General features: G+C 38.0%; 1 protein-coding gene across 1 annotated transcript in view; it reads right to left on the bottom strand.

The window, feature by feature from the left end:
* LOC127445805 (BMP/retinoic acid-inducible neural-specific protein 3-like) overlaps positions 1 to 27245 on the bottom strand; it is a 53627-nt gene that overhangs the window by 20285 nt on the left and 6097 nt on the right. Inside the window, exons 2-4 of the mRNA XM_051706137.1 lie at positions 10744 to 11046; positions 5068 to 5258; positions 3582 to 3772 (exon numbers count right to left, since the gene is read on the bottom strand). Coding sequence (XP_051562097.1) covers positions 3582 to 3772; positions 5068 to 5258; positions 10744 to 10943 — 582 coding nt within the window. The 5' untranslated portion in view covers positions 10944 to 11046. The remainder of the gene's footprint in view (positions 1 to 3581; positions 3773 to 5067; positions 5259 to 10743; positions 11047 to 27245) is intronic.

Here is a 27245-nt window from a genome sequence, read left to right as displayed (position 1 = left end):
TTTTCAAGATTCCAATTTACTGTGACATATCACCCAGGAAGTAAGAATATCAAGGCAGACGCCCTCTCCAGATGCCATGACCCTCCTCTCCAAGTTCATTCTCTTGAACCCATTCTCCCTTCTTCTGTAATTATTGCTCCTGTGAACTGGGACATCATGGAGGAGATCCAAAGACCACGCAGCAAAATCCTCTGCCTGCTATGTGCCCCCCGAACAAACAATATGTTCCCCAGGAACTACGACAACGGGTCATGCAATGGGTTCATACCTCCATCACCTCAGGTCATCCAGGTATCTCACACACAATAAAATGAATCCACAACGCTTTCTGGTGGTCAACGATGAACAGAGATATAACTGATTACGTGAAAGCCTGCCAAGTTTGTGCACAATCGAAGACCCCCAAGGAACTGCCATCTGGCCTTCTGCAACCACTACCCATCCCGCAACGTCCATGGTCTCACCTGTCAATAGACTTTGTTACTGATCTCCCTCCATCCAAAAATGTCACAACAATTCTTGTCATCACTGATAGATTCTCCAAATCTTGCCTTCTTATTCTCCTCAAGGGTCTGCCAACCGTCATGGAAATGGCTCAAGCCCTGTTTCACCAGGTTTTCCGCATCTATGGTTTACCTGAAGACATCGTCTCTGATTGGGGGACTCAATTCACATCTCAGGTGTGGAAAGCCTTCTGCCGACAATTAGACATCAATGTGAGTCTGACGTCAGGCTATCACCCCCAGTCAAACGGTCAAGTCGAGAGACTGAATCAAGAAATCGGTAGATATCTGAGAACATACTGTAGCCGGGAACAGAATCGGTGGGCAGAGTTCTTGCCATGGGCAGAATATGCACAGAATTCATTAACCCATGCCTCTACAGCACTAACCCCATTCCAGTGCGTGCTAGGATATCAACCTCCTTTGTTTCCGTGGTCTGGCGAACCTACATCTGTTCCTGCGGTCAACGACTGGATACGTCGTAGCGAGAGGGTATGGGATAGCGCTCATGTCCATCTTCAAAGAGCCATACGAAGGCAAGAACTCCAGGCTAACCGAAGATGGCGCCCACATCCTCTCTACCAACTGGGACAGAGGGTCTGGCTCTCTACGAGGGACACCAAGTTACGTCTGCCGAGCAGGAAGCTCAGCCCAAGGTATGTTGGCCCATTCAAAATCGTAAAACAGATAAATGAGGTTACATATCAGCTTGAGCTTCCTGCTAACTACCGCATCTCTCCATCATTTCATGTCTCACTCCTCAAACCGGTCCACCTGAATGTTGATCCCAACGCTGAGTCTCAAGAACCTCTGCCTCCGCTGGACATTGACGGATCGCCAGCTTATAGGGTGAACATGCTGCTGGACTCGAGGTGTAGAGGGGGTCGGCTCCAATACCTGGTGGACTGGGAGGGATACGGGCCTGAGGAGAGATCATGGATGCCTGCTTCTGATATTCTGGACCCCTCACTCATAGAGGAATTTCATCGAGCCAGGCCAGACCGCCCAGTGCCACGACCACGGGGACATCCACGCCGAATGCCAGGAGTCGCTCCTAGAGGGGGGATTCTGTAACATCTGAGCGGTCTCATGCCCACCAGAGGGAGCCCTCACCTGAATTCTGAACTGTCACTTCCTGTTTCCTGCCACATCAGTTCCTGTAATGTCATTTCCTGTTTGCCTAGTATATCAGCCATGCATGCTCATTCCCATATTGCTAAGTATTGCCAGATCATCTGCCTTATCAAGCGTTTATATCATTGCCTTATTGCCTAATGTTTTGACCTGTTTGTTTTGACTTCTCTTTTGGATCTCCCCTTTTGCCTGTTTGCCTGGTTGGACTGCTTTACTGTGTTTTTGACCTCACTGCCTGTTTTTCTGACACTGAGTTTGGATTTTGATGGACTGTTTGAATAAACATCCGCATATGGATTCTTCCTCGGCTTCCGCCTCCATCATTACAATTATAATAAAATAATTAGGGCTGTCAATCGATATTTTATTTTTTAGCAAATGAATTACATGATATGCTGATCAATCAATCAAATGAATCCCAACTAATTGCAATTATCAATATTTGCTGAAAAAAGACCCAGAATAAAGATAATATATCATCAAGCGACCCCGCGGCCTCATGTGAGGACTCTCTATTTTGGATTCACTACACACAACGCATAATTTAAATTCTTTTAAACCAATTGCATACTGTTCAGGGCACTCTAAGGAGTCATTTAAGGGTTAAACTTCTGACGCACTGAGTCACGTGACCAAACACCATGGTTTCGATTTCCGTGAACTGCTTCTATGGGCACAACGCCAACAAAAGTGCCTCTGGTAAGAAAGCTCTTCAATTTTTTTCACTGAAACCTGTTTGGTTGTAAAGAGTAGCGTCTCTAGTTTTGTTTGATATGCTGCTTTAAATATTACATTAATTTTCGTGCTTTGGGGCACTGATAAACATTGAGTACTCGGATGAGTGCATTGAAGCGGTTTTCTGACAGACATTCCAAAAACATGTTTGTTATTTTGAATAACTTTTCATAGTAACAAATCTGGGGGTAATTTTGCTTAATTTTAATCTAAATTTTGTTATATTTTTGCTTGTTAATGCCAACGGTGATTCCTCACAGTGATTTGGTCACAGTGAAGGTCGGGTATATTGAGAGAAGGGTTTGATCCAGAAAAGGTAACCATAGTTTTATTGTAGTAATATTGTAGTAACCATGTTTTTTGGTGGAAACCATAGTTTTGATGCAGTTAACCATGGTGTTACTACAGTAATATGTTATTTTAATATAGTAAACATGTTTAATTTTGTGGTTACTATGATTTCACTACAAAATACCACGGTGATATATGGTTACTGAGATAAAACCATGATTAATTTTTGTAAAGGAAGGTTACAGTTAGGTTTAGGGGCAGTGGTTGTTGTCTGTGGGACTCTAAATAAACACAATAAAAACATAGCAGTGATGCCCCTATACTTTATGTTAGTATTTAAACAGAGGTGTAATAGTATCTGCAACTATTTCCACTTAATGTTTTTGTTGCTTTTTACACTTAGTGTAAATAGCATCTGTTGTTATTTGCACTTAGTGTAAATAACATCTATCGCTGTTTGCACTTAGTGTAAATAGCATCTATGTGCCTTAAAAATAATATTTGGCAAATATAAATGAGAGCATAACATACTGTCCTATGACTATAACAATATGTTTTTGTTATTGTTACTTTCTCAAATTGAGCTCCAATAATAACTTAATATTTGAAATGCCCGTTATTTATAGGTTATCCATAAATCTTATTCTTAAACAACTTGTACAACCAGAACTAGTTTACAGAAAATGGCTTTCTCCCAATGCAGTACCTGTCATAAAGTGGCAAATGGGTATCTCTTGATACCCACTCATAGCACATACATGACACTTTTCAGAGCAAGATCATGGCGACAGGGATATATATATATATATATATATATATATATATATATATATATATATATATATATATAATATAAATAAACATGCACTTGGATATTATTATGAGCAGCCGTCGGCTCTGACTTGACTAATGATATACTTTGATAGCACTGGAGGCAATCTGGATGCGGTGCAGTTTACGCAAAGTGCTCTCTCTGTCAGTGAAATAGGAGGCAGCCAGCTGGTGGAGGGCCTCCAGAGTCACAGTCGTGCTATTACTGGTGAAGTCATTCGCCTCTGCTTTCTTACTCAACTTCCTCTTGTCCACAAATATAGTGAGAGCCTCCTCACCTACAAGACATAGAGGGGACAATATTAATTACTATAAAAGTGTTTAAGAATTGTGAGGATGTGTTCCCTGATTTAGACTAATCCAGATTCATCAACATTAGAACAAGTGTTAGAACAAGTGTATGTGCACCTGTTGTAAAACTGGCGGAAGGTTTGCGAGAAAACTTTTTGAACACAATTTGTGTGCAAATATTAGTGAATGAGACCCACTATTCTGATCTATTCTGTTCACCTGAATTGCAAGATGTAATAATTGCATTCAACACCGTGTTGTTGCCATGTTTCTTTTCCATACACTCTTGTACAGTGACTTCTATCTGCAGTTAATGGTACCTCTGTCATTCAAACTATGCATTATCAAATTATTTAGATTCATGTCCATATATTCTGTCCCTCTCTCTGGCAATTAGTTTGTATTCCAGGCAGATCTCTGTCACAAAGCCAGGACTTGCATCTCCATTTTCATGCTCTCACCTTACACTATATTGGTTGCTTTCCAGAGCAGTGAAGGCCACATCAGTGTTCTGCCAATACTGCTGCAGTACGTGAAGCAACTTGTATGCTCAGCCTGTGGGTTTGAGAACTGAGAAAACTAGATGCATGTGTAAACTGGACATAATTCTGGACATGATTCTTGCCTTTGTTACCAAAATAATCTAGTTTGTGTCAAACTTATGTCATCTGTCTACACCTACCTCCAGCCAGACAGCAGAGGTAATGCATTATATAGCAGGAGGAGGCAAAACATGTCACAAGTTGTTTTCCTTGGCTTGATAGAGTACAAATTGAGGTGTACATATGCATGAGTTTATTATGCAAAAGACAACTAACAGTTGCTTTTCAGGCTTGCTTATAATGGGGCTTACACTGAGTATTATTCACTAAACAGAACACAAAAACTTGCTTTTTAACAACTCACAATCCCATTGAACCTTCATACACTGAAATAACTTGAAACTGACATAATTAAAGGTGCGCTATAAACTGAATTTTACTAAAAAAGATATGTTCATTTACATTTTTGTGCACATTGATCATAGCAGCAGTAATACATGAAATTATGATCAAATCATGGAGGAGAGCCTAACTAGGCATATATCCAGATGTCTACACCATTAACTGATTTGCATAATTTCTTTAGTGAAGCAAGTGCTAAAACAAGCAGACAGCGTGTGCAAATAAACAACACTATCAGTTGGCACAATTCAATCTTAGTGACTTTTTTTTCTATCAAATATCACTATGTTTTGTGCAATATCACAATGAGAATGTGTCACAAAAGTATATATTTGTACCTCCTAGTGTAGCTGACAGTAGAAAATGGGTCCCATATTTCTTGATCAGGTTGTCTGTAATAAGCTGGGCAGTGGGCCTGCGTCCCAGGAGTCGAATATTCCATATAAACTCTGAGGTGAGTGGCAAGGGGGAATTCAGGAAACCCCGTCGCTCGACCGCCAAGTTATTCACTTTCCAACGAGCAAATTCCCTGCATGAGGGAAACAGATACAGTAAACATGCCTGTCCCTAATGATCTGTATTCATTAACATATCTATATGGCTATGGAAAGGAGGCCTGCAGGGCAACTACCACTCCTGCCAAGCTACATCTCTAGCCTCATGTTCTGAGAGCATGTTTCATTTCAGGGGTGAATACTTTGCTAGGGTGCTGTCTATGAATGTGGAGCTGACAGGTGCTAGGCTCAATAAACACTTCATGACAAAAATCTGCCCTGACAGAAAGACTCATAGAAGCCTGCCCTATGGTGACAAACAATTCCTTTCATAAAAGTGGGGAGGAGATAGAAAAGTTACAGTAAATGCAAAAATACCATTGCAAAGCTCTGAAATCCTTCCAGGCAAAAGACAGACAAAGAATGCCCCAGGCTTTAGTGACTTATGCATTTTTGTTATTTGTGCCTCCCCTACTGTAGGTTTCCTCTACAGCACCAGCTGATGTGATCAGATGTTCATTTTGACTACCCCAAAGGAAGACAAACAATGAGTTGTATACTTCTAGACAATAGGAAATTATGTTTATAGAAGGTGTTGATTACACACAACCTGCAGTTTTATTTTATTTTTATTTATTTATTTATTTATTGAGTAAAACAAATTTGTTCCTTACATTTGACACAGTCATCTTGATTACTATTATTGATTTATTATTATCTTCCTAACCAAAAAGCAACAAATGTACAATGACAAGTGTAAAGCAATGGAGTCATATTTGTTACAAGCCATTATGAGAAAATAATGAAAATGCCTTGTAATGGACAAAAAGAAAAGACACATCACACAAGGTTAAACAAGCAGTTACATTAAAAACAAGGAGTGGCTACATTGCTTATGCAGTGACTCTGGATATAGTCTATTCTGTGATTTGTATAGTTTGCATGCAAAATGAGTAATTTGCCCAGTTTTGTTGGAGCTGATTGATAGATTCCAAACTGCTCACAAAAAAAATAAAAAAAATAAAATAAAATAAAAAAACCAAAAAACATAAAAGCCTCGGTTTCATTTGTAGTTGTGTATCTTGTAGTGAGACTTTTATGTGAAGGCATAAAATGAGCTCTGGGTGTTAACGTAGACATAAATTGTTGTGTGAAAAATGGAATTTGGGCTAAAAAACTAGAACTGAGCATCAAGATAAATGACGCAAATACAGTCAAGTAGACCAACGGATCTGCCTTAGAGCAAAATACTAAAAGCCATTTATTGCAAAACTGTGTAGCTGATGAAGCCATTAAAAGCTTGTTTTTAATTAGCCCCGACAGAAACTATTTTGCTTTTTGAGAGACAGGTCAGGACTAATGCTCTTTGCTTTGTCTCACCAGCGGCGAACAAAAATGCACTCAAAAATAACAAATTTAACTCACACAGTTTCAGGCAATTAAGTTTCCAAGCATTTTTGGCTCTCTGTCATTGTCTTTCTCTCTCTATATTTCTTTCCTTCCCCATTTTATTATTTTTAAGTCCTGCCTTCTGCAGTTATGCATAAACTAAAATAGACGTATCCCTCCACAATGGCATTGGCCTAATCCCATGCACATGCACACTCAGTGCATCTCAAAACGCTGTCCAATCACTATTCTTCCATAAGGGCTTATTTTAAGTCAGCTGAGAAATAGTGAGTAACCTCATGCACAGGTGATGAATGGAGTTGAGGTGGCCTTCTGAAAGGGGATCTATCACATTAAATCATGAGTAATGACAGAGGCCTCCCGACCCAGATGTTTGATTGATTCATTCCACCAAATGCCCTTAATTACAGCTGCTGTTTTGCAATCCATAATGGGTAAAAGTGAATTATGTGAAATTATGTCATAAAAAATAAAAAAAATAAAAAAAATAAAGTATGACCAAAGCTGTTGTTGGATTTATGTCAGAATATAATTTTCAGTAATTTCATAAACTATGCCTTCAGCTGCTGTAAAACATGGTCAAGACATTTGGCATGTGCCATACCAGCAATTGGGTTGAAGACTGCTAGCTTGAATTTAGAGGATCAATCTCAATTTCACATGGCACCACGATAAGCCATCTCTTCAGCTGGACAGACAGTTCTTTGGGAGCTGTGATGAGCCTGCCTTCAGGAGTTCAAAGGTGCCCCACAACAGGAAGGTAAAGACAGTACAATCCTCCCTGTTACTCTCCTTTACCTATCACCGCTGAGCACGATAAGCTTGGCTTGTCTTATCTTAAACCCTGGTAAGGCTTTGAGGCTGTAACCCTGACAGAGAGTGAGAGCAGTTTAATGACTTCTCCAGGAAGCTCTCTATGGGGCTTCAGTTGTGCTACATGAAATGCTCATTATGGCCGTAGTTTCATAGTTATCATCAGTCTTCACAACAGCACCGAAACTAACTCCAGAGTCTGCTTGTTGGGCATTTTAATCAGCTACATTCTGTACAATAGATTTTTATTTCTCAGCGTTATTTAAAAAAATTCAGAACAAAAAGTACACTAGGCTTATGGCATAAGCCTTTGCCTCTACCTTTAAGAGAAGTAGCTGATTCAAATATAATAAAGAAGGAAGAGGCCAAAGAAGAGAAAACTTTAAATAAGGGCAGCTGTCATCATAAAATAAATACTATTTTATGATATGATCTTTTACGAGCAATTTCAAAATTATTTTCCCACTTACATTATTAAGACTGAGCCAGAGAACTGCAATAGTACATGTGCACATCAACGTCTCTGGAAACTGTCCCGTGGCACTGGCTCACTAAAGCAGGTGGTATATTTGGACCCCGTCTTTGAATGTTATGACATGGCATTTTCCCAATATCCTGGCCAATATTCTACATAGTGAAATCTCCCAAATAATAAGGAGCTATTTCCAACAAAGAACTCATTAAAATTCTTTCAAATTCAATCAAGACGAATGTGGAAAATTGAAGGAGGACAAGACAGTGCACTTTCATTACCCAGATGACAGTGTTACACACCACTGTATGTAGAAGAATCACTTCTGGTAATTCATCTTCTCTCTGTCATTGAAGATTATTTGAATTTAGCAATGCAACAAAGCATTGCTTGTAGGAGGAAAAGCTATTCCCTGAAAATAATATTGCTACTTTTAATCTCTATGGGTCTGTTGCCTGCTAACACTGTTTTTATCAGCAAGAAAATACACTGAAAAAGGATAAGATTGTTTGAGTAAAAAGCTCCCGGCTGCTTTAAATGTGGGTTGTGCAATATATTAAAAGGGAATCTACATTTGCATTAAGATAATGCAATCTAAGGATGTCACAAACACAATATTTGACGTTTTATAGAGAGTGAGAAACCAAGTTTTGTCCCGTTTATCACATTTTACATTTTGATATCTGTACACGTCTCACATATTATCAACCCAAGCAACTGATATCCAAAATGTCCCATCAACTTGATTTGTTCATCACAAAGCTATGACTTCAGAAGACAAGAAATATAGCGCACAAGCCATATGGACCACTTTTATGACACTTTTATCCATTTTTAAGCTTGAAAGCTTACGTTTTTTCTTTCATTGTAATTGAATGGAAAATAGTGACCAGAATATTTTTCAAAATGGTTTGTTTTGTGTTTAATGGAGGAAACAAAGTCATACAGGTTTGGAATGACATGGAGCATTAAATTACCTATTCCTTCAATATCTCTTGATCTACACATACAGCTCTGGAAAAAAATTAAGAGACCACTGCTAAATTATCAGTTTCTCTGGATTTACTATTTATAGGTATGTGTTTGAGTAAAATTGTTTATTTATTTATTTTTTATTCTATAAAGTACTGACAAAATTTCTCCCAAATTCCAAATAAAAAATATTGTCATTTAGAGAATTTATTTGCAGAAAATGTCAACTGTTCAAAATAACAAAAAAAGATACCGTGTTTTCAGACTTCGAATAATGCAAAGACAACAAGTTCATATTTATTTTTAAACAACACAGTACTAATGTTTTAACTTAGGAAGAGTTCAGAAATCAATATTTGTTGGAATAACCCTGATTTTCAATCACAGCTTTCATGCGTCTTGGCATGCTCTCTACCAGTCTTTCATAATGCTATTGGGTGACTTTATGCCACTCCTGGTGCAAAAATACCTATAAAAGTCATATTTATTCAATAAATATTTGTAATCGTCTTCTAACACAGCTTTGCCGCTGACAGTATCCTCTCAAGGGAACAGGTGATAATGCAAAATAATAAGAATTAAGAGTCCACTAATCAGTTGGCCACATGATAAGACTATTAATCTTGCATAGGGTGCACTGAGCCTCTGATGCACCACGTTTAGCCAATACACACAAAAAAAAAAAAAAAAAAGTCAATGTTTTGATGAAGGGTCAGTCAGAGCAGCTATGAAGTAGCTCCCACAAATTAGAAGATGTCAACTGTGGCTTCTGAGAACAGATGAATATTCGATAACTGTCCCTGCAACAAAGGAAATGATGTACAACAAACTGCCCCTAATTTACGAGCTGCAGTCTATGCTCAACATCTTATGGACCAGATTCTACAGAAGTGCATTTCAACAAATATTTTATTTGTTACTTTTTATCAAGTTCACATCAACAAATCTAATGCAATTAGAATACTCATTGTCAAATTATTAATGTATTGACAAAATATTAATATCACTGCAGGCACACTGTACCTGCATGATTCATAAATTTGGGGAACACAATTAAATGATAATTCATCAGTTATATAACAACGAAAATACGCAGAGCTTTAGATAGATTATAAGTCTACATTAAATTAAATATCAAAATATGTTACACTCTGGCAACAGTAAATGCTTTATTTTTTAGATCGAGATCTGATATGTCTAGTTATATAACACATTCTGAGTGGTAAGTTTGATTAAATATACTTCCTGTCAGTGATCTCTTCTGAGTCAATTAAGGATCTAGGACATGCCCTGACCTTCTTTGAATTGATTAGTGTTTTTACTTTTCAATATTCAGCCCAATTCATGAACAAATCATACAGACACATTTTCGATCTGGATTAGCCAATTCATTGAAAAGTTCTGACTCGAAAGAATGATTTGTTTATGAATTGAAATTCTCAACTTTTCATGAAGTGTACGGTGGAAGTAGAGATTTTCAGTAAATCACAACTTCCATTTTGGTCTGTTTGTCACACAAAGTTATTTAAGGCTTAAGAAGATTTGGAATATAGTGCATGAGTCATATGGACTACTTTCTTGACCCATTTATGGTGCTTTTGCTTCCTTTCTGAACCTTTTAGTCCCCATTCATTGTAACTGAAAGGAAAACAGTGCCTGGATCATTAATAAAAAAAAAATAATAATAATAATTTTGTGTTTCACGGAATAAGTCATATGGGGTTTGAACATGAGGGTGAGGAAAATGATGCCAGATCTGTGTGAAATAATCGTTTACCAATAAGCTGTAAGCAAGATCTAATGTAAAACATATTATATATGGCCTCAGTTGAATTAGCACTCTGTTCACTCACCTGTAGATCTTGTATCTTGTAGAAAAACCTTGGCGGTTCTTCTCCACAAACTCAGTGTATTCCTGTGAGTGGTGAAAAGGGCCCTTATCAGAGAGAAGCCAGTCCAGGGGACCTGCAGGGCCTTCTTCAGCTAAACTGGCAGAGCCTGTCAGCCAGCAATGGAGGCTGAAAGTCAGCAGCAGCAGCTCCCATAAAGCCATGAGGGAGCAGCACAACACCTCAGCAGCACAGGCTCTGGTGCAAGACCACACTCCACCACCATGTATGGAAAATCAGCATGGCTTCAGCCCCACAAACACTCACCTAAACACACACAAGATACATTAGTAAACATACAGTCACCTTCAGTTCAACTGCTGCATTAAAGCAAGAGTTTAAACATTGCCGGTTACATGCGGCTTTAAAAGGAACAAGCCGTCCGATCAGAAAATTTGAAAAAGCAGACACATACACAAGAACAAGATCTTCTTCAGTGTGTCTGATATCAACATGCAGCTGGACAGATGTGAAGCAAATACATCTTAAGCTCAGGTTAATACAGGAAATCCATTAAAATAACGGACAATTCTGCTCTTAATGTTGCATTGATGCGTACATTAAATTTCATCTGCATCTGAGAGAAACAGTTTTTTTTCAGTGGTCTTTTTGTCTTCTGTGACTTTGCTGTGCTTTAATATCATGCAGTAACACAGTAACATATTGATTGATCTATGTCGCCATGAATTCAGAGACCCTCCCCTTCAAATCCAAACACAAGTGGTAACAGGAGATGCATTTAGCGACCAGGTGTAAACATTGATGTGTCTCGCCTGAACACATGTGATCAAATCTTCCGAGACGCATCTTAATACCAGGTGTAAATGGAGTCAGAGGTATGCAGAGGTTTAATTGGGATTTTGGCAGTGGGGGAGACCCTAAAATCTGGTGGTGATTCTGATCCCTTGACAAGATATGACATAATGTAGCAATGGAGAGTGTTAACGCCATTCAAGTGTGGATGAGAGTCATAAACATAGTGAAATTAAAATAAGAAGTATCTTTGATAATGGAGATGCACGACTATTGTTGGTAAAAGGCATTTGTCTAAAGTGCCAAAAATCATCATTCAAATGTCTAAATTTGGTCTGTCCAATAGAGTCCCACATTCCACAGACATTTGTTGTAGACTAAAATTTCTAAACAATCTACACACCCTCATGTCACTCAAAACTCACTAAGTTGTTTGCCATGGAGCAACACATGTCAAAGCTAAGATTTGTTGTTCCATACAATGAAAATGCATACTGAACTAATTGCAAGTTTTTCAGCAATCTTAATTTGCTTATTTAAAACATTTCAAGACAGTTTAGGATTTGAAAAGACTATACCACTAGGCAACCATGTCTCATACTTTCTATTCGACCAACTCATTTTACATAGAATTACTATATTCAGGCCCCATTTACACCTAGGGATGTGCCCGAAGCCGAATACCCTATTCGGAATGGCACGAATAATGACTTCAAAACGAATAACGGATTCATCCGAATAATATTAAAAAAAAAATATTAATTTGACTGATAATCCAAGAAACACATGCATAAAGCGACATTGAAAAATTAACATATTCTAAATTACAACAAATGTATGAATCTGTGCAGCCCATATTTCTAAAGTGTAAACCATATGAATAAAAATGCGCACGGTGTGATTTCAGATCGGATGGGTGCGGTCTCTGTAAATTGTGCACGTCTGGAGCTTGTTAAGTGTGATATTAACTAAGATACGACATCATATACACTTTCCACTTCTTGAAATGTCTATGTTAACATATCACATTATTCACGCGTGATTCCCATGTATTTATTTATAGCCTAAACCTTAGTGCGATGTTAAATTCCTGACCTGAAGTGATGATTTCACGTCAGAGCTCATCTAGATGTCTCTTAAAGTTGACCACATTTATATTCACATCAGTGATTAAGGTAGTTATCTGGTTAAGACTTTATTCTGAAAAAAGTTAAAATGCACCATAAAGGTTTAAATGCTCCATATATTATTCATTTATTCTGAATATTCCTGCTTATGTAAAACAAAGTCTTTTATCTTCTTGTTCTTCTTTAAACTGTGCTAAATTTGAGAATGTTAAGTGTTCTTGAGCTTTGAAAAGGCACTGTATAAATTTAACATAATAATAATAATAATAATAATAATAATAATAATATATTATTATTGTTATTGTTTAACTAAATAATGGTGTCATATCGTAAAAATTCCTGATAGACTTATGGGACCTGTTTGTAGGCTATATTGATTTATTATATTTCTTTTAATGCTTGAATTTGTATTTAATATTCAGTGCAAAATGTGTGCTTGACATTTCACGTTTTGCTTAACACCTCCTGCCTCAAGAATAATGTTGTTATACATGACAAAAATTCTGTTCCAGGCAGATATTATTATCAGAAATACCAGTAGAAACCAAAGTTAACAATATATTCCACAGTCAATGTGGCAAACAAATTCAGCTTCATCTGGTAAGAAAAAATAAAATAAAATTATTATTGTATTATATACTAATTGTATAATTAATTAATTATGATTATAAGGCTATTATTATGAAAAAGCATACACAAGGAATATTTTATTAATAGAAACTATAAACGTAAGAGTAACATTTAAAAATGGACATTTTATTTAGTTTTAACGCACTTCCGGTATAAGCCCTGCCCTCACTCGGTTCTATCTGAATACAGAGACAGATACAGATAATTTTGTCATATGAACAAATACAAATACAGATACAGATAATGGCTTCGCTGCACACCCCTATTTACACCTTGCCATAACATGCGTTTCATATCCGGATAGTATCTGGATATTCTTTAGCTGGATTGTATTTACACCTTGATATCAAATGCATTTCCACACTGATTGGATAGAGATCCGATCAAGATTACCTGCGCAAGATTACCTGGGCGAAATGGAAAACACTGGGCCTACTTACATATTACAACAGAGGCTGTGGTAACTGAAAATTCTCCAACTTTAAGCTAATTTTAAAAACATTGATGGATAATTCAAATGCTTTCTATAATTTAAACAGTACAGGTTTTTCCATTATTTAAAATTTTTTTGGTGGCCAACAAAGCTTAATTTCGGGTTGCCGCAGCAAATCCTGATATTAATCTTGCGTCCGGCGCTTTGTATATGCTTCTCATCTGAAATGCGTGAGTTAAGACTGGTTTCATGTGAGCGTCATTTATTAGAAAACAGGAAAGAGACGTGAGCGAGTGGGATTTGAGGAGAGAGACAGATATTCCAAGTATATTCCAATGGAATAATTCATGGATTTTGATTATTGTTCGGGTGACAAGATTGCAAGATGGCAGTGCATGTTCTGTTCTTCACATTGTGATGGCTGCATTAACAGAAAAAGGCAAGAACCCACAACACAGTGCTTTAATAATAATGGATGACTGTAGGGCAACCTCATCATATAATTAATTACTTACGATGTTGTATCCGGATAACGAAATCACATTTGAATTCACACCTTCTTTATATGTGGTCAGAATCCTTTCCTGACAACCTCCGAATGTGGTTTCATTGATACAATCACAATCCGTTCACAATGCGTCTTGGGTGCATTTACACCTGTCATGTAATTTGGTCAAGTGCAATCTGATTGCAATCCGACCACCAAAAATGCATGTTAATGCAAGGTGTAAATGGGGCCTCAGTCAGATCTTGCTAAGGTGTACAAGGACAGCCATTTGTGTCATACATTGTACCATAAATGATATAGAATAGACTGACAAACAAACTGCCAATATTTTCTTTTTTTTAATCAGATGTGATTACAGATCGTTGTGGCCCAATTTAAGCCCTGTCTCTATGCAGACAAATTTACCAAAACACAACACACACAAAGAGACACACATACAGGCAATTAGCAGGAAATTCTGTTTCCTTGAGGCCATGAAATCCACTTAGGACTCCAGCGAGATCTTGTCAACATACAGAGGAGAAGTAAGATGATTCATAGAGAGAATAATCTACTAATTGTCTGTAAGTAAGAAGTATAATGTATTCAAGTAAAAATGTTATCTGCATGGTAATGAGTGTTTTAGTACTTCATAGGAACAAAGTATCACCAATTTTACAATGGAATATTGTAAGTGAAATAATAAGAACCCCCTGTGCACATTCCTCCAGTTTTAGAATCCGCTGTGCTACTGTGCTGTTATTCAAAATGTACATATTCTCCCTAAAATCATTGCCATTATAAAGCCAAATTATTTGGAACTCCTTTCAGCTAAAATGCACACTGCATAAAACGGTGACAACCACTAATACTGTTAAAATGTATGCACTATATTTCAGTCCCAGGGTAAACAGATGCCATGGGAGAGAATTAGAGCATTTTCAACATCTCTCTCAGCAGTTAGTTCTCAGTCTCTGCTCCTGTCCCACCCCTTGTTCTAACCCTGTTATTATTTCCATATTTCCACCAAGAGCTGTCAATCATTCTCCACTGCCGTGACCAAACCAGATGTTGGAAAAGAGTCTCATTACTGTATTCTGATGACAGTCTGTCAAGTCATGTGTGCCATGTGACCGTATGTGTGGGCGACTTTCTAAGTCATCATACTTATATGAAACAGTGTGAAAGTGGATACAAATACAGAAAAAAATAAAAAATAAAAATAAAAATAATAATAATAATAATAATAATATATATATATATATATATATATATATATATATATATATATATATATATAGACTAACCAAGACACTTTAAGATAAGGTAATTCAAAAACATGCAATATGTACCAGACTGGATGCATTGATACTGTGCATCAGCGCTAAGCATAAACTCTAATTATTGACATATTTTGGGCATATAAAAAGCCCTATTATGCATATAATTCAATATATTACATTTTATTACAGGGCAGATGGTGATGACATCAAAATTATACAGCTTTTTCAGTAGTTTGCAAGTTAATGTAATCCTGTCATGAGGATAATGTAAATGTGTTTGGCTCGCTGTCCCTGGAGGTGGGCTCGAGGCTCGAGACTTGGCTCGAGGCTCGAGAATTGACTCGAGCTCGAATACCCCCCCGGACTTGTTGAGTTATTAATGAATAGATGGCAGGAGTTGGGGTGGTGGAGGGATGCTGGAGGAATTGTCGCAGCATGGATGTAAGCAGCTGTTTATATACGCTTACTCTGGTGATGTGATTGGTCGGATTAAATGAACATGCTCCTCCCGAACTTTGTTATGAAATTCCATTGGTCACTGAAGATCCTATTAATGCTAAAGCTTATATTAAAATGTAATCATAGGTTGTCCACCCCTGGTCTTTGTTCCCATGGGAGGCCTTTCTTGTGCAGAGTGGGTGCTGCATTTACACACTCATCCCTCTAAGAACTGCACAATGTATAACATGCTGATAAGCACATCCATAACAGAGTGAATACAGCCCCAATCTTGGCTACAATGCTTTCTGCTGTGATTACAGCAGATTTAAAAGCAAGCCTTTTGCAGTATGACATCTAATTCTTCAACACAGACATCCGTACTTCTCCATGCATATTGATGAGGAAGTCTCAGTGGAACACAGTAACCACTCAGTAGGGATCATACAATGCACAGCACTTCACCACCACAGTACACCACAAAAAAAAAAAAAAAAAAAAAGAAAAAAAAAGAAAAGAAAAAGGCCTTTCAATTGCTGCAATCTCCACATTTCCATCAGCAATTCTGTTGACTTGCTGTTTTTTGCTTTTGTGCAAAATCACTATTTACATTTCACCTGAGGGCAAAGCATTGTTACAAATTTACAAGTTTTACAAGTGACCTTTATTCATTTTTTTTTTATTTTTTTTTAATTTTTGCTTCATTTATTTATTTATTACATGGTAGCTCTACTTGGCAGGTGGCAGTGTGAAAAAGTGATGATTAAAAAGCATGTAAATGTAAGTCACAAGGGCAGAGTAAACTGTGATTGATAGTGCTCCTGCTCCACAGTTTGGTCTTTTCTGAACATACTGTTGAGTTAGTTTAGTTTAGTTCTTTATTATTAAAGGGGTCATGAAATGCATTTTCAAATCTTTATACTATGTTTTTGGAGGTGCAGTTTGTGTATATCCCGGGACAGAATAATGTCTCATGTTCTTACTCGACATCTTACTCTCACAGCAGTAACACTCTTGTGACTGATGGATAGATGTGAGTGGACACACCTGCTTGATTTACATACGCATGTTAAGGGGCGTGTACAGAATAACGCTGATGTCGCGACTGGGGTGATCTCAAATCCTGACGTTTCAGAAAGGTGGAAAACAAATATTAATTTTTTAAAATGAGGAGTTAACTCTGAGGTATGAAACTTGCAGTATGTTTTTATTGTAGAGTAACCTCTTATTTGTGAAAATATCAAAGACATTTTGATTTTCTATTTCATGACCCTTTAATATAAGCAATATCACATTCACAATCGTGTTTTTGTATGGAATATCAGCATGTCTATGATCAGGCCGCAAGTAATCACAGATTGTGATCTGTGCTGACAGTGCTGCTAATATTTAGTACAACAGCATGATTGCGAGTGTAATATTGCTTTTAGACAATTGTTCTACAAACAAAAAGTTAATAGCAAGTAAAGCCTGGTTTACACTGTACGATTTTGGCTGCTATTTTGTCGTCTGAGAAAAATTTGGGAATCATAAAATATTTATCTTGACCGGCAGTCTTTGTTTGCTTACATGTTCACAGAAGGCCGATAAATTACCTGATACAGTTTTAGCAGCGTCAGAAATTTTGCGTTCCAGTCGTGCAGTGCGACTGCTCCTACGATGGCCTGATGAGATAAAACGCCCAGGGGGGAATTCACTAAGAATGAATTGCACTCTGTTAAAGGGCTGATTATTTGCATGTGCTGTCTGTGCTGGTTTAGCACCTGATTTGCTAAAATACATTTTGCATATCAGGCAACGGAGCAAACATGCCTAAAAAATCTTTGGACACAAATCAATTTGCACGCACAATTCCTATCTTGACGATACTGATGTTATATAGTGGAGAATGCAGCAGACCACCATGATCTGACATACTCTGCCGGGATGGTTCACTTTAATCCAGACACCTGAATCATCTCTTTAACATGCTGAAAGTGCGCTTGACTACATGGCTCATCTGGATATACACAAACATCTCTTTTAAACTGAGCTGTCAAAGTTAACACTCTAACACATGCAATAAATTAAAAAAGTTTAAAGATTGAATTTTTCATAATCGCAATTAACACATTTACATTAATAAAGCATAAACCAGCATAAACACTGATCTTTGGCAGAAGATCACTGGCAGAATCTTTGCGATGTGTCCGCCCGATGTCATTACGCTGACGTACACACCACAAACACACAAAGAACAGCCGTAACAGTGATCAAATGATGGGGAAAGGAACTTTAACGCTATTTGTTGTACAAAACAAGCCCATATGGTACTTGTGACAGAAATCAAGTACTTAGCAACCTCTGTAATGCACAATTGAATTACAGTTCCTCAGAAGCATGTCAAGTCTTAACCATCACCAAAATGCAGAATGAGACGTTGTCTGCAGCACTTTCCATGTGGAGTTCAAAGCGGCACTTGAAGGTGGCGGCTTCATGATTGTTGTAGCAAAGCAGAAAGCCACTGTCTGCAGCCGATTAATATTTTGGAGGATTAGAGTTTAAGAGATTTAATGCCCATTGAAATTAATACTCAACCGATGATCTTTCAGTCAGTCAATCTCCCACTTAAACTTTGTGAAACATTAAATGTTAATTGAATTGTTACTATTTTATTGCATTTCTGACTTTATACTGTGGAAGGCTTTGTTAAAAAAAATGTTAATAAAGCATTATTGTTACATATTGTAACAATTTCGGAAATAAATGCATTCTGACAGGAAAAGAAGAATATAGAGTTACATTTCAGTGCTTTCAAAATATGCAATTAATCGCTATTAACTATGATAAATTATGCAATTAATAAATAAATAAAATGTATTTAAAAATTATTAAATATCACCTGTTTATCACCTGCTTTCATCTACCGGTAATAGTACGATGTAAATTGGACCAGGCGATTTTTGTGAATGACTCTATAATGAGCCTAATTTACATAGAAAGGAGGTGTGTTTGCGTGGGAAGAAATGACAATAACTTATTTTAAATACTCTAGACACAGCACAATTTCAGCACTGATTGCAGCTGCTAAATTCGATTTTGGTTGGTTGTTTAATTAGATGCAAGGTTTTGTGCTGTAATACCACGTGCCAGTCAATGCTGTCAATCAGGACAATTGGGACCAAATTCTTAGCTACAATGTGTGTGGTACTGTCTGACAAAGCTTTGGCTTTAACCAAGATATCACTGGGATCATATCGAGCAAGCAACAATTGTAAAGGACTGCAAAAATTGAAGAGTTTACATTAGGCTTAACCTGTGTTTAAGACAAAATTTGACCAGAAGTTTGTCTGTTTTTTTCTCTGCTAAAGAAAATAGTTCCAAAAGAAGCCAAAGCATGATCCATTGCTTTTCGCCAAATAACGCACAGATTGACAGCCTGTGTAGAATCAAGTGGAGTAATACAAACCTCATAATATCAGCACTCTTGGAATGCTGCGTGACCAATCAAATGAGAGGATGGGTATAAAAAGCAGCAAAACTGCACTGAGTACAATACTCAAGAGCAGTATGGCATAGGGAGCACGGTTATGATCACTGTAACTCTCCTGATCCTAGAAATAACCTGCAACCTTGAGTTAACAGCCCAGATCTTTACCCATTGTCCTACCGTCATATGTTGAATGTGTGAACATGTATTCACTGAGAGCACTTTTCTTTTTAAAGCAATCTGCTGCTATATAATCACATTATTTCCAGCCACCCAGAGCAGTAACAGGATTTCCATTATTATCTGCAGGAATAATATCAGGTATGTGTCATTCCCAGTTTACAAGGGCATCATCCGACAATATCTGTGTTTACAAAAACAATACACTTAATCAAATGCTGTTAAACTGTTCCATCCTGAACCAGGGGCCAAGGTATACTTTTTATAAAACAAATAAAACATCTAGCCTGAGAGAGAATTTTATTTTTTTTTTTATTTTTTTTTTTTTTTATCATCAACTGTGGAAACATAAAGAGCACCAATGGTGACTCCACTTAAACATATTTGAACACCATACACGCTTGAAGTACCCTTTGACTGGTCTAATATGTCATAAGGGGACAAAAAAGGGACAATTTTTTTAGCTCCTACACAACTTCATTTTGATTAAGCCAATATTTTATGCAAAGCTGCTTTGAAACAATATGTATTGGGACAAGAGCTTTCACACATAAAACCGACTTCAATTGACTTGACAGCTGTGAGGTGTGGAAGGCCCACAAGGAAATGTATGTCAAAAATATTACTGTGTGGGATGAAGAGAGAAAAATAAATGATGGATGAAAAACTGTAAACACATAAATGAGGATAGTTATGAAATGATAGAAATTAAGCAAGAGTCTGGTGGGAGAGAAGACCAAAAACTGGGAAATAATTATTCAGAGATAAGTTGAATTGTACCACTACAAACAATTTTGTAATAGTAAAATTCAACTTATCTCTGAATAATTATTTTCTCCCAGTTTTTAAATATATACTGTATATATGTTTTTATGCATTGTCATCTCAGCCATGCTACACTACAATTTTTCATTTAAACAACATGTTGAAAGTGTATTTGACCACCTACAGTCCGTGCTCTGATGCACATAGCACACAAAATTGGAAAACACTTTCTCAGTCCAAGCAGCCCAAATCGTATTGGCTGGTTTAATGGAACTTCCGCGATTAGAGGCACACTGGACTTTTTATCAGTCCGCCTGGAAACAGAGTCATGTTCACAAGGTTCCGTTTTGATATACCGAGTGCATGCAGGACAAAATAATCACCAGATCTGTCCAAGTTTGCCAGGTTAGTGGTATCAAAGATATTCAGATTTATGTAGAAAGTAAACTTTGCAGAAAGTAAAGTGAAAATCCATGAGCAGGGCTGCATATTCTGCTTTGTTTACTTAGTTATGTCTGTGAAATACTAAGTGATGAGGTCTTCTGTGCTCTACTTAGACACTCTACACATTTTCCATCTTTTTCCTGTGTGTCTCCTCTGGAACCACTTGCGGAGACTCAAGCGGCATTTTGTAAATTGCTTATTTCCCATGTCTGTCTTCTATTATGATATGATATATATCCAATATCCTTGAACCTAAACAGCACGTTATGACAAAACCAACAGTGACTGATTACTTTACATGTCAGTTAGTTTGAAAAAGTTTGTCAACCATTGATCATGGCTGAAAAATATAAATAAAAAAACATTGCAATAATGAACTAATCTAATATAATCTAATCTAATTAATTTATCTATTTTAACATATGCAGTACATTTCTCAGTCCCTGCCATATTGTATATTTCAGGCTATTAGATGATTGTACAAATCTAGTTTGTGGCAAAGAATATGTGAAGTGTGGACATTGCCTGTTATTAATATATAAATAACTGAATGTGTGAACGTCAATAGAACGGGGTTTATTCTGTGTCAGAATACCCATATTTCACTACTATATAGAATACCAATGGAGCAGTATGTCCGAATACTCAGCATTCATAAAACAGTAAGCGAGGCAACGTCACGTTCACAATGTTGGATTTGAAAGAACAGAGAAGAACTGCAAGTCAGATTGCTCTTTTGAACTGTAAGTGGTACACTGTATATATACCAATAAAGTTGTTCCTTGTGCTTAAATGGTGTTTGTTTAACAAAACCAGAGTAGAAAATATTGCGGTTGTTGTTTTTACGTCTTATTCGTCCCCGGATGAAGTATGTCCGTAGTGTATTCGTACTACTTGTATGCATACCTAAAACAAATTATGTTTTACTGGCTGAGAAGTGTGTCCTTCATCAAATGCAGTACAAACTCTGACAGTATGCGATTTTGGATGCAGGGACAGTGTAGGGATTAATAAATGACCAACTAAAAAAACCCAGCAAAAGCAAAGAATATCCATTTTGCTGGGCAATGTTAAAATGTGAGAAAGACGTTCTTCTATTAGCTGTGTATTTACTTTTGTCACTTACAAGAAAGATTGAATGTCAATGCAAGTTTATTGAAACTCCTGACTGAAATGAACTCAGGAGTGCAGAACTAGCCACATAAAAACACATTACAATGTGTCCTCATACAATCATGCTACAATGTCATCTACAATTCCATTTAAACAATATTTTATCAACATCTCCCAGGTCTTAAAAAGTCTTGAATTACCAAGGGAACTCATATACAAGAGAAAATATTTAATTTCAAAGTAAGATCGATCTCAAAAAGAAGTGTTGTTTTGAAAAGGTTGAGATTTGGGAACTCTCAAACTTGAGTTCTCAATGGCATTTCAGTCAGCCATGTTCAAGGGACTCAAGTGCGCACTTTGGACTCAGGGCATCTGTTCAGTTCTTTCATATAAAACCTGTGCAACTGCACTGAGCTTTCAATGTCTCTGCTGGAAGCATGCAAATGAAGCTACGTTCTTTGAGATATTCCCTAATCTGAATTTGTGTCCTTAGGGTGGATAACTCTGTTTGCATGAGTTTGTATCCAGGAGTGTGAGTTGACTTCAAAGTTTTATTACAATTTCTACAATAGGATCCCATTTGTAATTTGTGTTCTTTCAGGCTTGTCTTTGAGTCATCCCTGAAACTACCTTCAGAGTCTGCAACAGGAACTGATAAACTTCACATCCTCCTCTCTCTGCTGACTAGTGAGCTTTTACTCCTAATTAGCTAAGTTATTCACTAAACCATGACAATCAATGCTGTCTTTCATTGTTTGCCTGAAGGTAAAAGGTTTCTTAGCAAAATAATCTGGCTGCAAGTCATAATTATTTATCCATGTTTCATTTTGAGTACAAAAGGATGTGTACAAAGAGATGTGTGAGGTGGTGATGTGTGTAATGACTCAAAGAGAATATCCCAAAAGATATGCAATAAAATAAATATGAAATACTAGTTTTATATCAGTAAATGAGACCAAAAGGGTGGGAAAGAATGACAGCCATTGTGCTGGGTTATAAATGCAAAATCAAACATTCTCTCTAATCTCGTTGTCACTTTGAGAAATAGCCCTCAAGGAGCAGACAACCCACGAAGCAACAATAATTGTCAGATTCTAGATATATCACTGAGAACCAGACTATATAACATTAATTTGTAGCAATGTTTAGGCACATCTGACATAAAATTGTACTGTTGATACCACCAACTGACCATGTGTATCCATATGCACAAATTTGCTTACTCATAAACTTGAGCAAGTTTAAAGCCAAAGTATATTTCATACGCTATATTTTTGCATCATCTAGGTCTATAATGACAATCTAATAAATAAGCATGTCTGTGAACATTACTCAGAACATTACTCAAAAGGCCAATGTACTATAGAACCTAGTATTGTGGAAAAAGAAAACTAACGAGGAAACTAGTAAAAATATAAAGGTATAAAATAAAGTGGTAGCCTACATGTGGCAGCAAGATTGTTGGTGAGCAGATATGCGAACACTACATTTAATAACACACATCCACTTGATAGAATTGTCTCTATGGACATGGCACACATTTTAATATGAGGGTTTGGAAATGCTTCTCAATCTCTAGGGTGCAATATTTTTATTTACTTATTTATTTGTATACAAAATTGGACTAATTGGAATACAAAATTATTCAAATAAAGCTTCTGATCTTTGAGGGAGCATGAACAAAACTAGCCATTCTTTTGATCATTAATATAATAATAATTTGGATGATCAGTAGTGTAGAAATATTACATATTATTTTAATGAGACATCCTGTTTAAATAGCTATGGCTACTCAAATATAGGCCATACGTATGTAGCATGGTTTATAGTGGACTAAATCAATTAACCATGACCATTAACAGAGGGATTCATTTCATTGAAATGTCTGTTAGTTTGAATACAACACAACTAAGAATTTATCACAGGTTAGATGTAATCCCATGAGTCAGTGGTGATACACAATGCTGTTTTAATTGTCTATTTAATTATTGCATTCTTGATCATAAAGTTCTCACTTTTACTTGGCCACCTATCAGTGTAAGGCGGCGAGCAATGCAGTGGGAAAAGCAGCCATTAATCTCAGTAAACCACACAGTCTTCTTTTTAAAGATGAGTCCAGCCAGACCTAGTGCAAGAAGCCAATAGTCTCCTCTTCAAACAAAGGCCATTAAGGGTTGGCCCTGACATTCAGGAAATATATCTAACCCAGGCCTTTTAAAAGCACTTTATATTTAACACTAAAGCCAAACATTAATTAAATTAACAGAAATCTGTTGAATTTTATTGGAGTTTATCCATTAAGTGCATTAATGGGATAGTTCACCCAAAAATGAAAATTCTGAATATAATTCTGAATATACTGAAGTTTTATGGATTACTTTTATGCTACCTTTATGTTCTTTTGAAGCTTCAACATTTTGGTACCCATTTACTTGCATTGTGAGGACATACAGAGCTGAAATAATCTTCTAAAACATTTTGTGTTCAGCAGAAGAAAGTCATACACATCTAGGATGGTATGAAGGTGAGTAAATGATGAGAGAATTTTCATTTTACTGATGTAAAAAAACAGCACCATCATTATTTGAAAAGTCATTTTTGATCAAATCTAGACAGGCCCCATTTCCAGCACCCATCACTCCAACACCTTATCCTTATGTAATCATACTAAATTGCTAATTTTGTATTAGAAAATCACTTGCCATTATATCAAACACAGTTGAGATTTCATAGAAAGCTGTACACTACAGTCTTCAAAGACAAAGGACAAATGGCTCTAACAATGACAGAAAGAGATGTGGAAGGCCTGATGTACAACTAAACATGAGGATAAGTACATCAGAGTCTCTAGTTTGAGAAATAGATGCCTCACATGTCCACAGCTAACAGCTTCATTGAATTCAACCCGCTCAACACCAGTTTCATGTACAACAGTAAAGAGAATACTCAGAGGTGCAGGCCTTATTGGAAGAATTGCAAAGAGAAAGCCACTTTTGAAACAGAAAAAAAGAGAAAAGGTTAGAGTGGGCAAAGAAACACAGACATTGGAAAACAGATAATTGGAAAAGAGTGTTATGGATGTTAAACCCATTGAGCTTTTGTGGGATCAGCTAGACTGTAAGGTGTGTGAGAAGTGCCCGACAAGACATCTATGGCAAGTGCTACAGGAAGCGTGGGGTGCAATGCCACCTAAGTATCTGGACAAACTGACAGCTGGAATGCCAAGGATCTGCAAAGTTGTCATTGCTGCACATGGAGGACTTTTTTTATGAGAACTCTTTGAAGTAGTTTAAGAAGTTCTGAACATTTTTTTTTTTCTTCAAATTTTAATAGTAATTTTTCACGTTATTAATGTCCTGACTATACACTGTGATCAGTTGAATGCCATTTTGGTGAATAAAAGTACCAATTTCTTTCCATAAGAAATTCTTTCTTTCCAGAAAGTTGTCAACAGAGTAAAAGTAAAATAAATTAAAATCTAATTCATTTTAAATAACACTGATGTTCAGAAATAATAGTATAAAATAAGAAAACGTCTCGGTTACTGTCGTAACCTCCAGACGTTGTGTACTGATAGTGATTATCAGTACGTCGCTGTAGTGATACTAGGGGTCGTTTTGAGAGCCCGAGACACCTTCAGATCTTTGAGAAAAGCCAATGAGAATTGGTGAGTAGAATTTGCATGCCACACCCCCCGACATATGGGTATAAAAGGGAGGCTGGGATGCGGATTCATTCAGGTTTTTGCACTGAGGAGCTGAGACAAGGTCCCGGCCATTACAGCGGTGTAGTTCAGCCTGTGGCAAGAGGGACACACTGTCTCATTCCCTCCATCAGGGAACGGAGGTTACGACAGTAACCAAGATGTTCCCCTTCAGTCACTCACTCGACGTTGTGTCGATGTAGTGACACTAGGGGTCCCTATACGAAATGCCACAATGGCTGAACTGTGTTACATGAACTGCCGATGCAGGTGTAGGCAAGCTACTGTGAGCATAGGAACTGATGCACTCGGACTGCACGTAGCCTCCCCAGATGCCCCAAAACGTCATGTAATTCCCAAAAACCTTGAGGGGGGGAAGGAGACGTATATAGTATGGGAGCAGGCCGCACCAGCCGCAGCCTTTTCTCTCTAAGTTTTTCTCTCCACAGAAAATTAGATTCGGCTGGGACCTTTAAACCTCATAAAATGCACCGGGGAAGGCGTTCTTTTCCGTTCCTATTCTTCACATGGAAGAGGCGCGGCGGTAGGTCCTGCCCTTCGTAGGGGAGGAGCTCTACAAACGCAGCGACTGGGGCAGAGAGGGCTCTTCCAAGGGAGACCGTACCGCGGAAGATACATCACAGGAGGTAACCGGGGTAACCGAGACCTGTGGAGCACTTACCCAAGTACAGGGCACGTTAGCACACGTACTGGGTTCGACTACGAATTCCTCCGCTGAATTTGTGAGCCAGAGGGCTAGGAGAAAGGACATCCAGGTTTCACAGGTTGTAAACACACATGGGGGAGAAGAGCACACGGCTTCACCTCGTGGAGGGGAAAGGCACTATACACAATCGGTACACCCGGCCAGCTGCCCCGCGTAACAAAACTTACCTGTTCGTACCTGAAAGAACACGGGATGAAACAAGGAAGGAAGGGTCTGTGTCAAGATAAAATCGAGATGTGAAAGTATGTGTCCTTCAGGTCTACTGCCACAAACCAATCTTGATGCCGGATGCATGTCAAAATGTGCTTTTGCATCAGCATCAGAACTCGCAGGTCCAAGATTGGCCGCAACCCACCGCCCTTCTTGGGAACGATGAAGTAAGGGCTATAAAACCCCTGTCTCACCTCGGAAGTAGGGACAGGCTCTATTGCGCCCTTCTGTAGGAGGACCGCGATCTCTGCCCGCAGGACGGTGGCGCTCTCGTCCTTCACTGACGTGAAGAGAATGCCGCGGAACCGGGGCAGGTGCCTGGCAAATTGAATCGCATAGCTGAGTCGGATGGTTCTGGCCAGCCAGCGCGACGGGTTGGAAAGTGATAGCCACGCGTCCAAACTCCGGGCAAGGGGCACAAACGGAAGGATCACATCCGACATTCCTGGGGGTGGGGCCTCGCGGCGGGGGGGAGCAGGGAGTGCTGCATCGGGGAGCGGTGCTCCGACCCGAGGCAGCCGCGCTGAGGGGACCCTCGAAGCACTTACCTTGCTCCACGTGCCCAGCGTAAGGCGGCCTGTACGGGGTGCGGCAAACAGAAAAGAAAAAGGGAACAAAAGATTTTCCTCCAGGCCCTCCACCGGGGGATGGAGCGGTCTGGCTACCAGCTCAGGAGTTCCCACAGACATCTCAATCCTCGGATG

The sequence above is a fragment of the Myxocyprinus asiaticus genome, chromosome 9 (assembly GCF_019703515.2).
Source record: "Myxocyprinus asiaticus isolate MX2 ecotype Aquarium Trade chromosome 9, UBuf_Myxa_2, whole genome shotgun sequence".
Classification (NCBI taxonomy): Eukaryota; Metazoa; Chordata; class Actinopteri; order Cypriniformes; family Catostomidae; genus Myxocyprinus; species Myxocyprinus asiaticus.
Note: the sequence above shows the minus strand (reverse complement) of the source record. Positions and strands in the feature narration are given on the sequence as shown.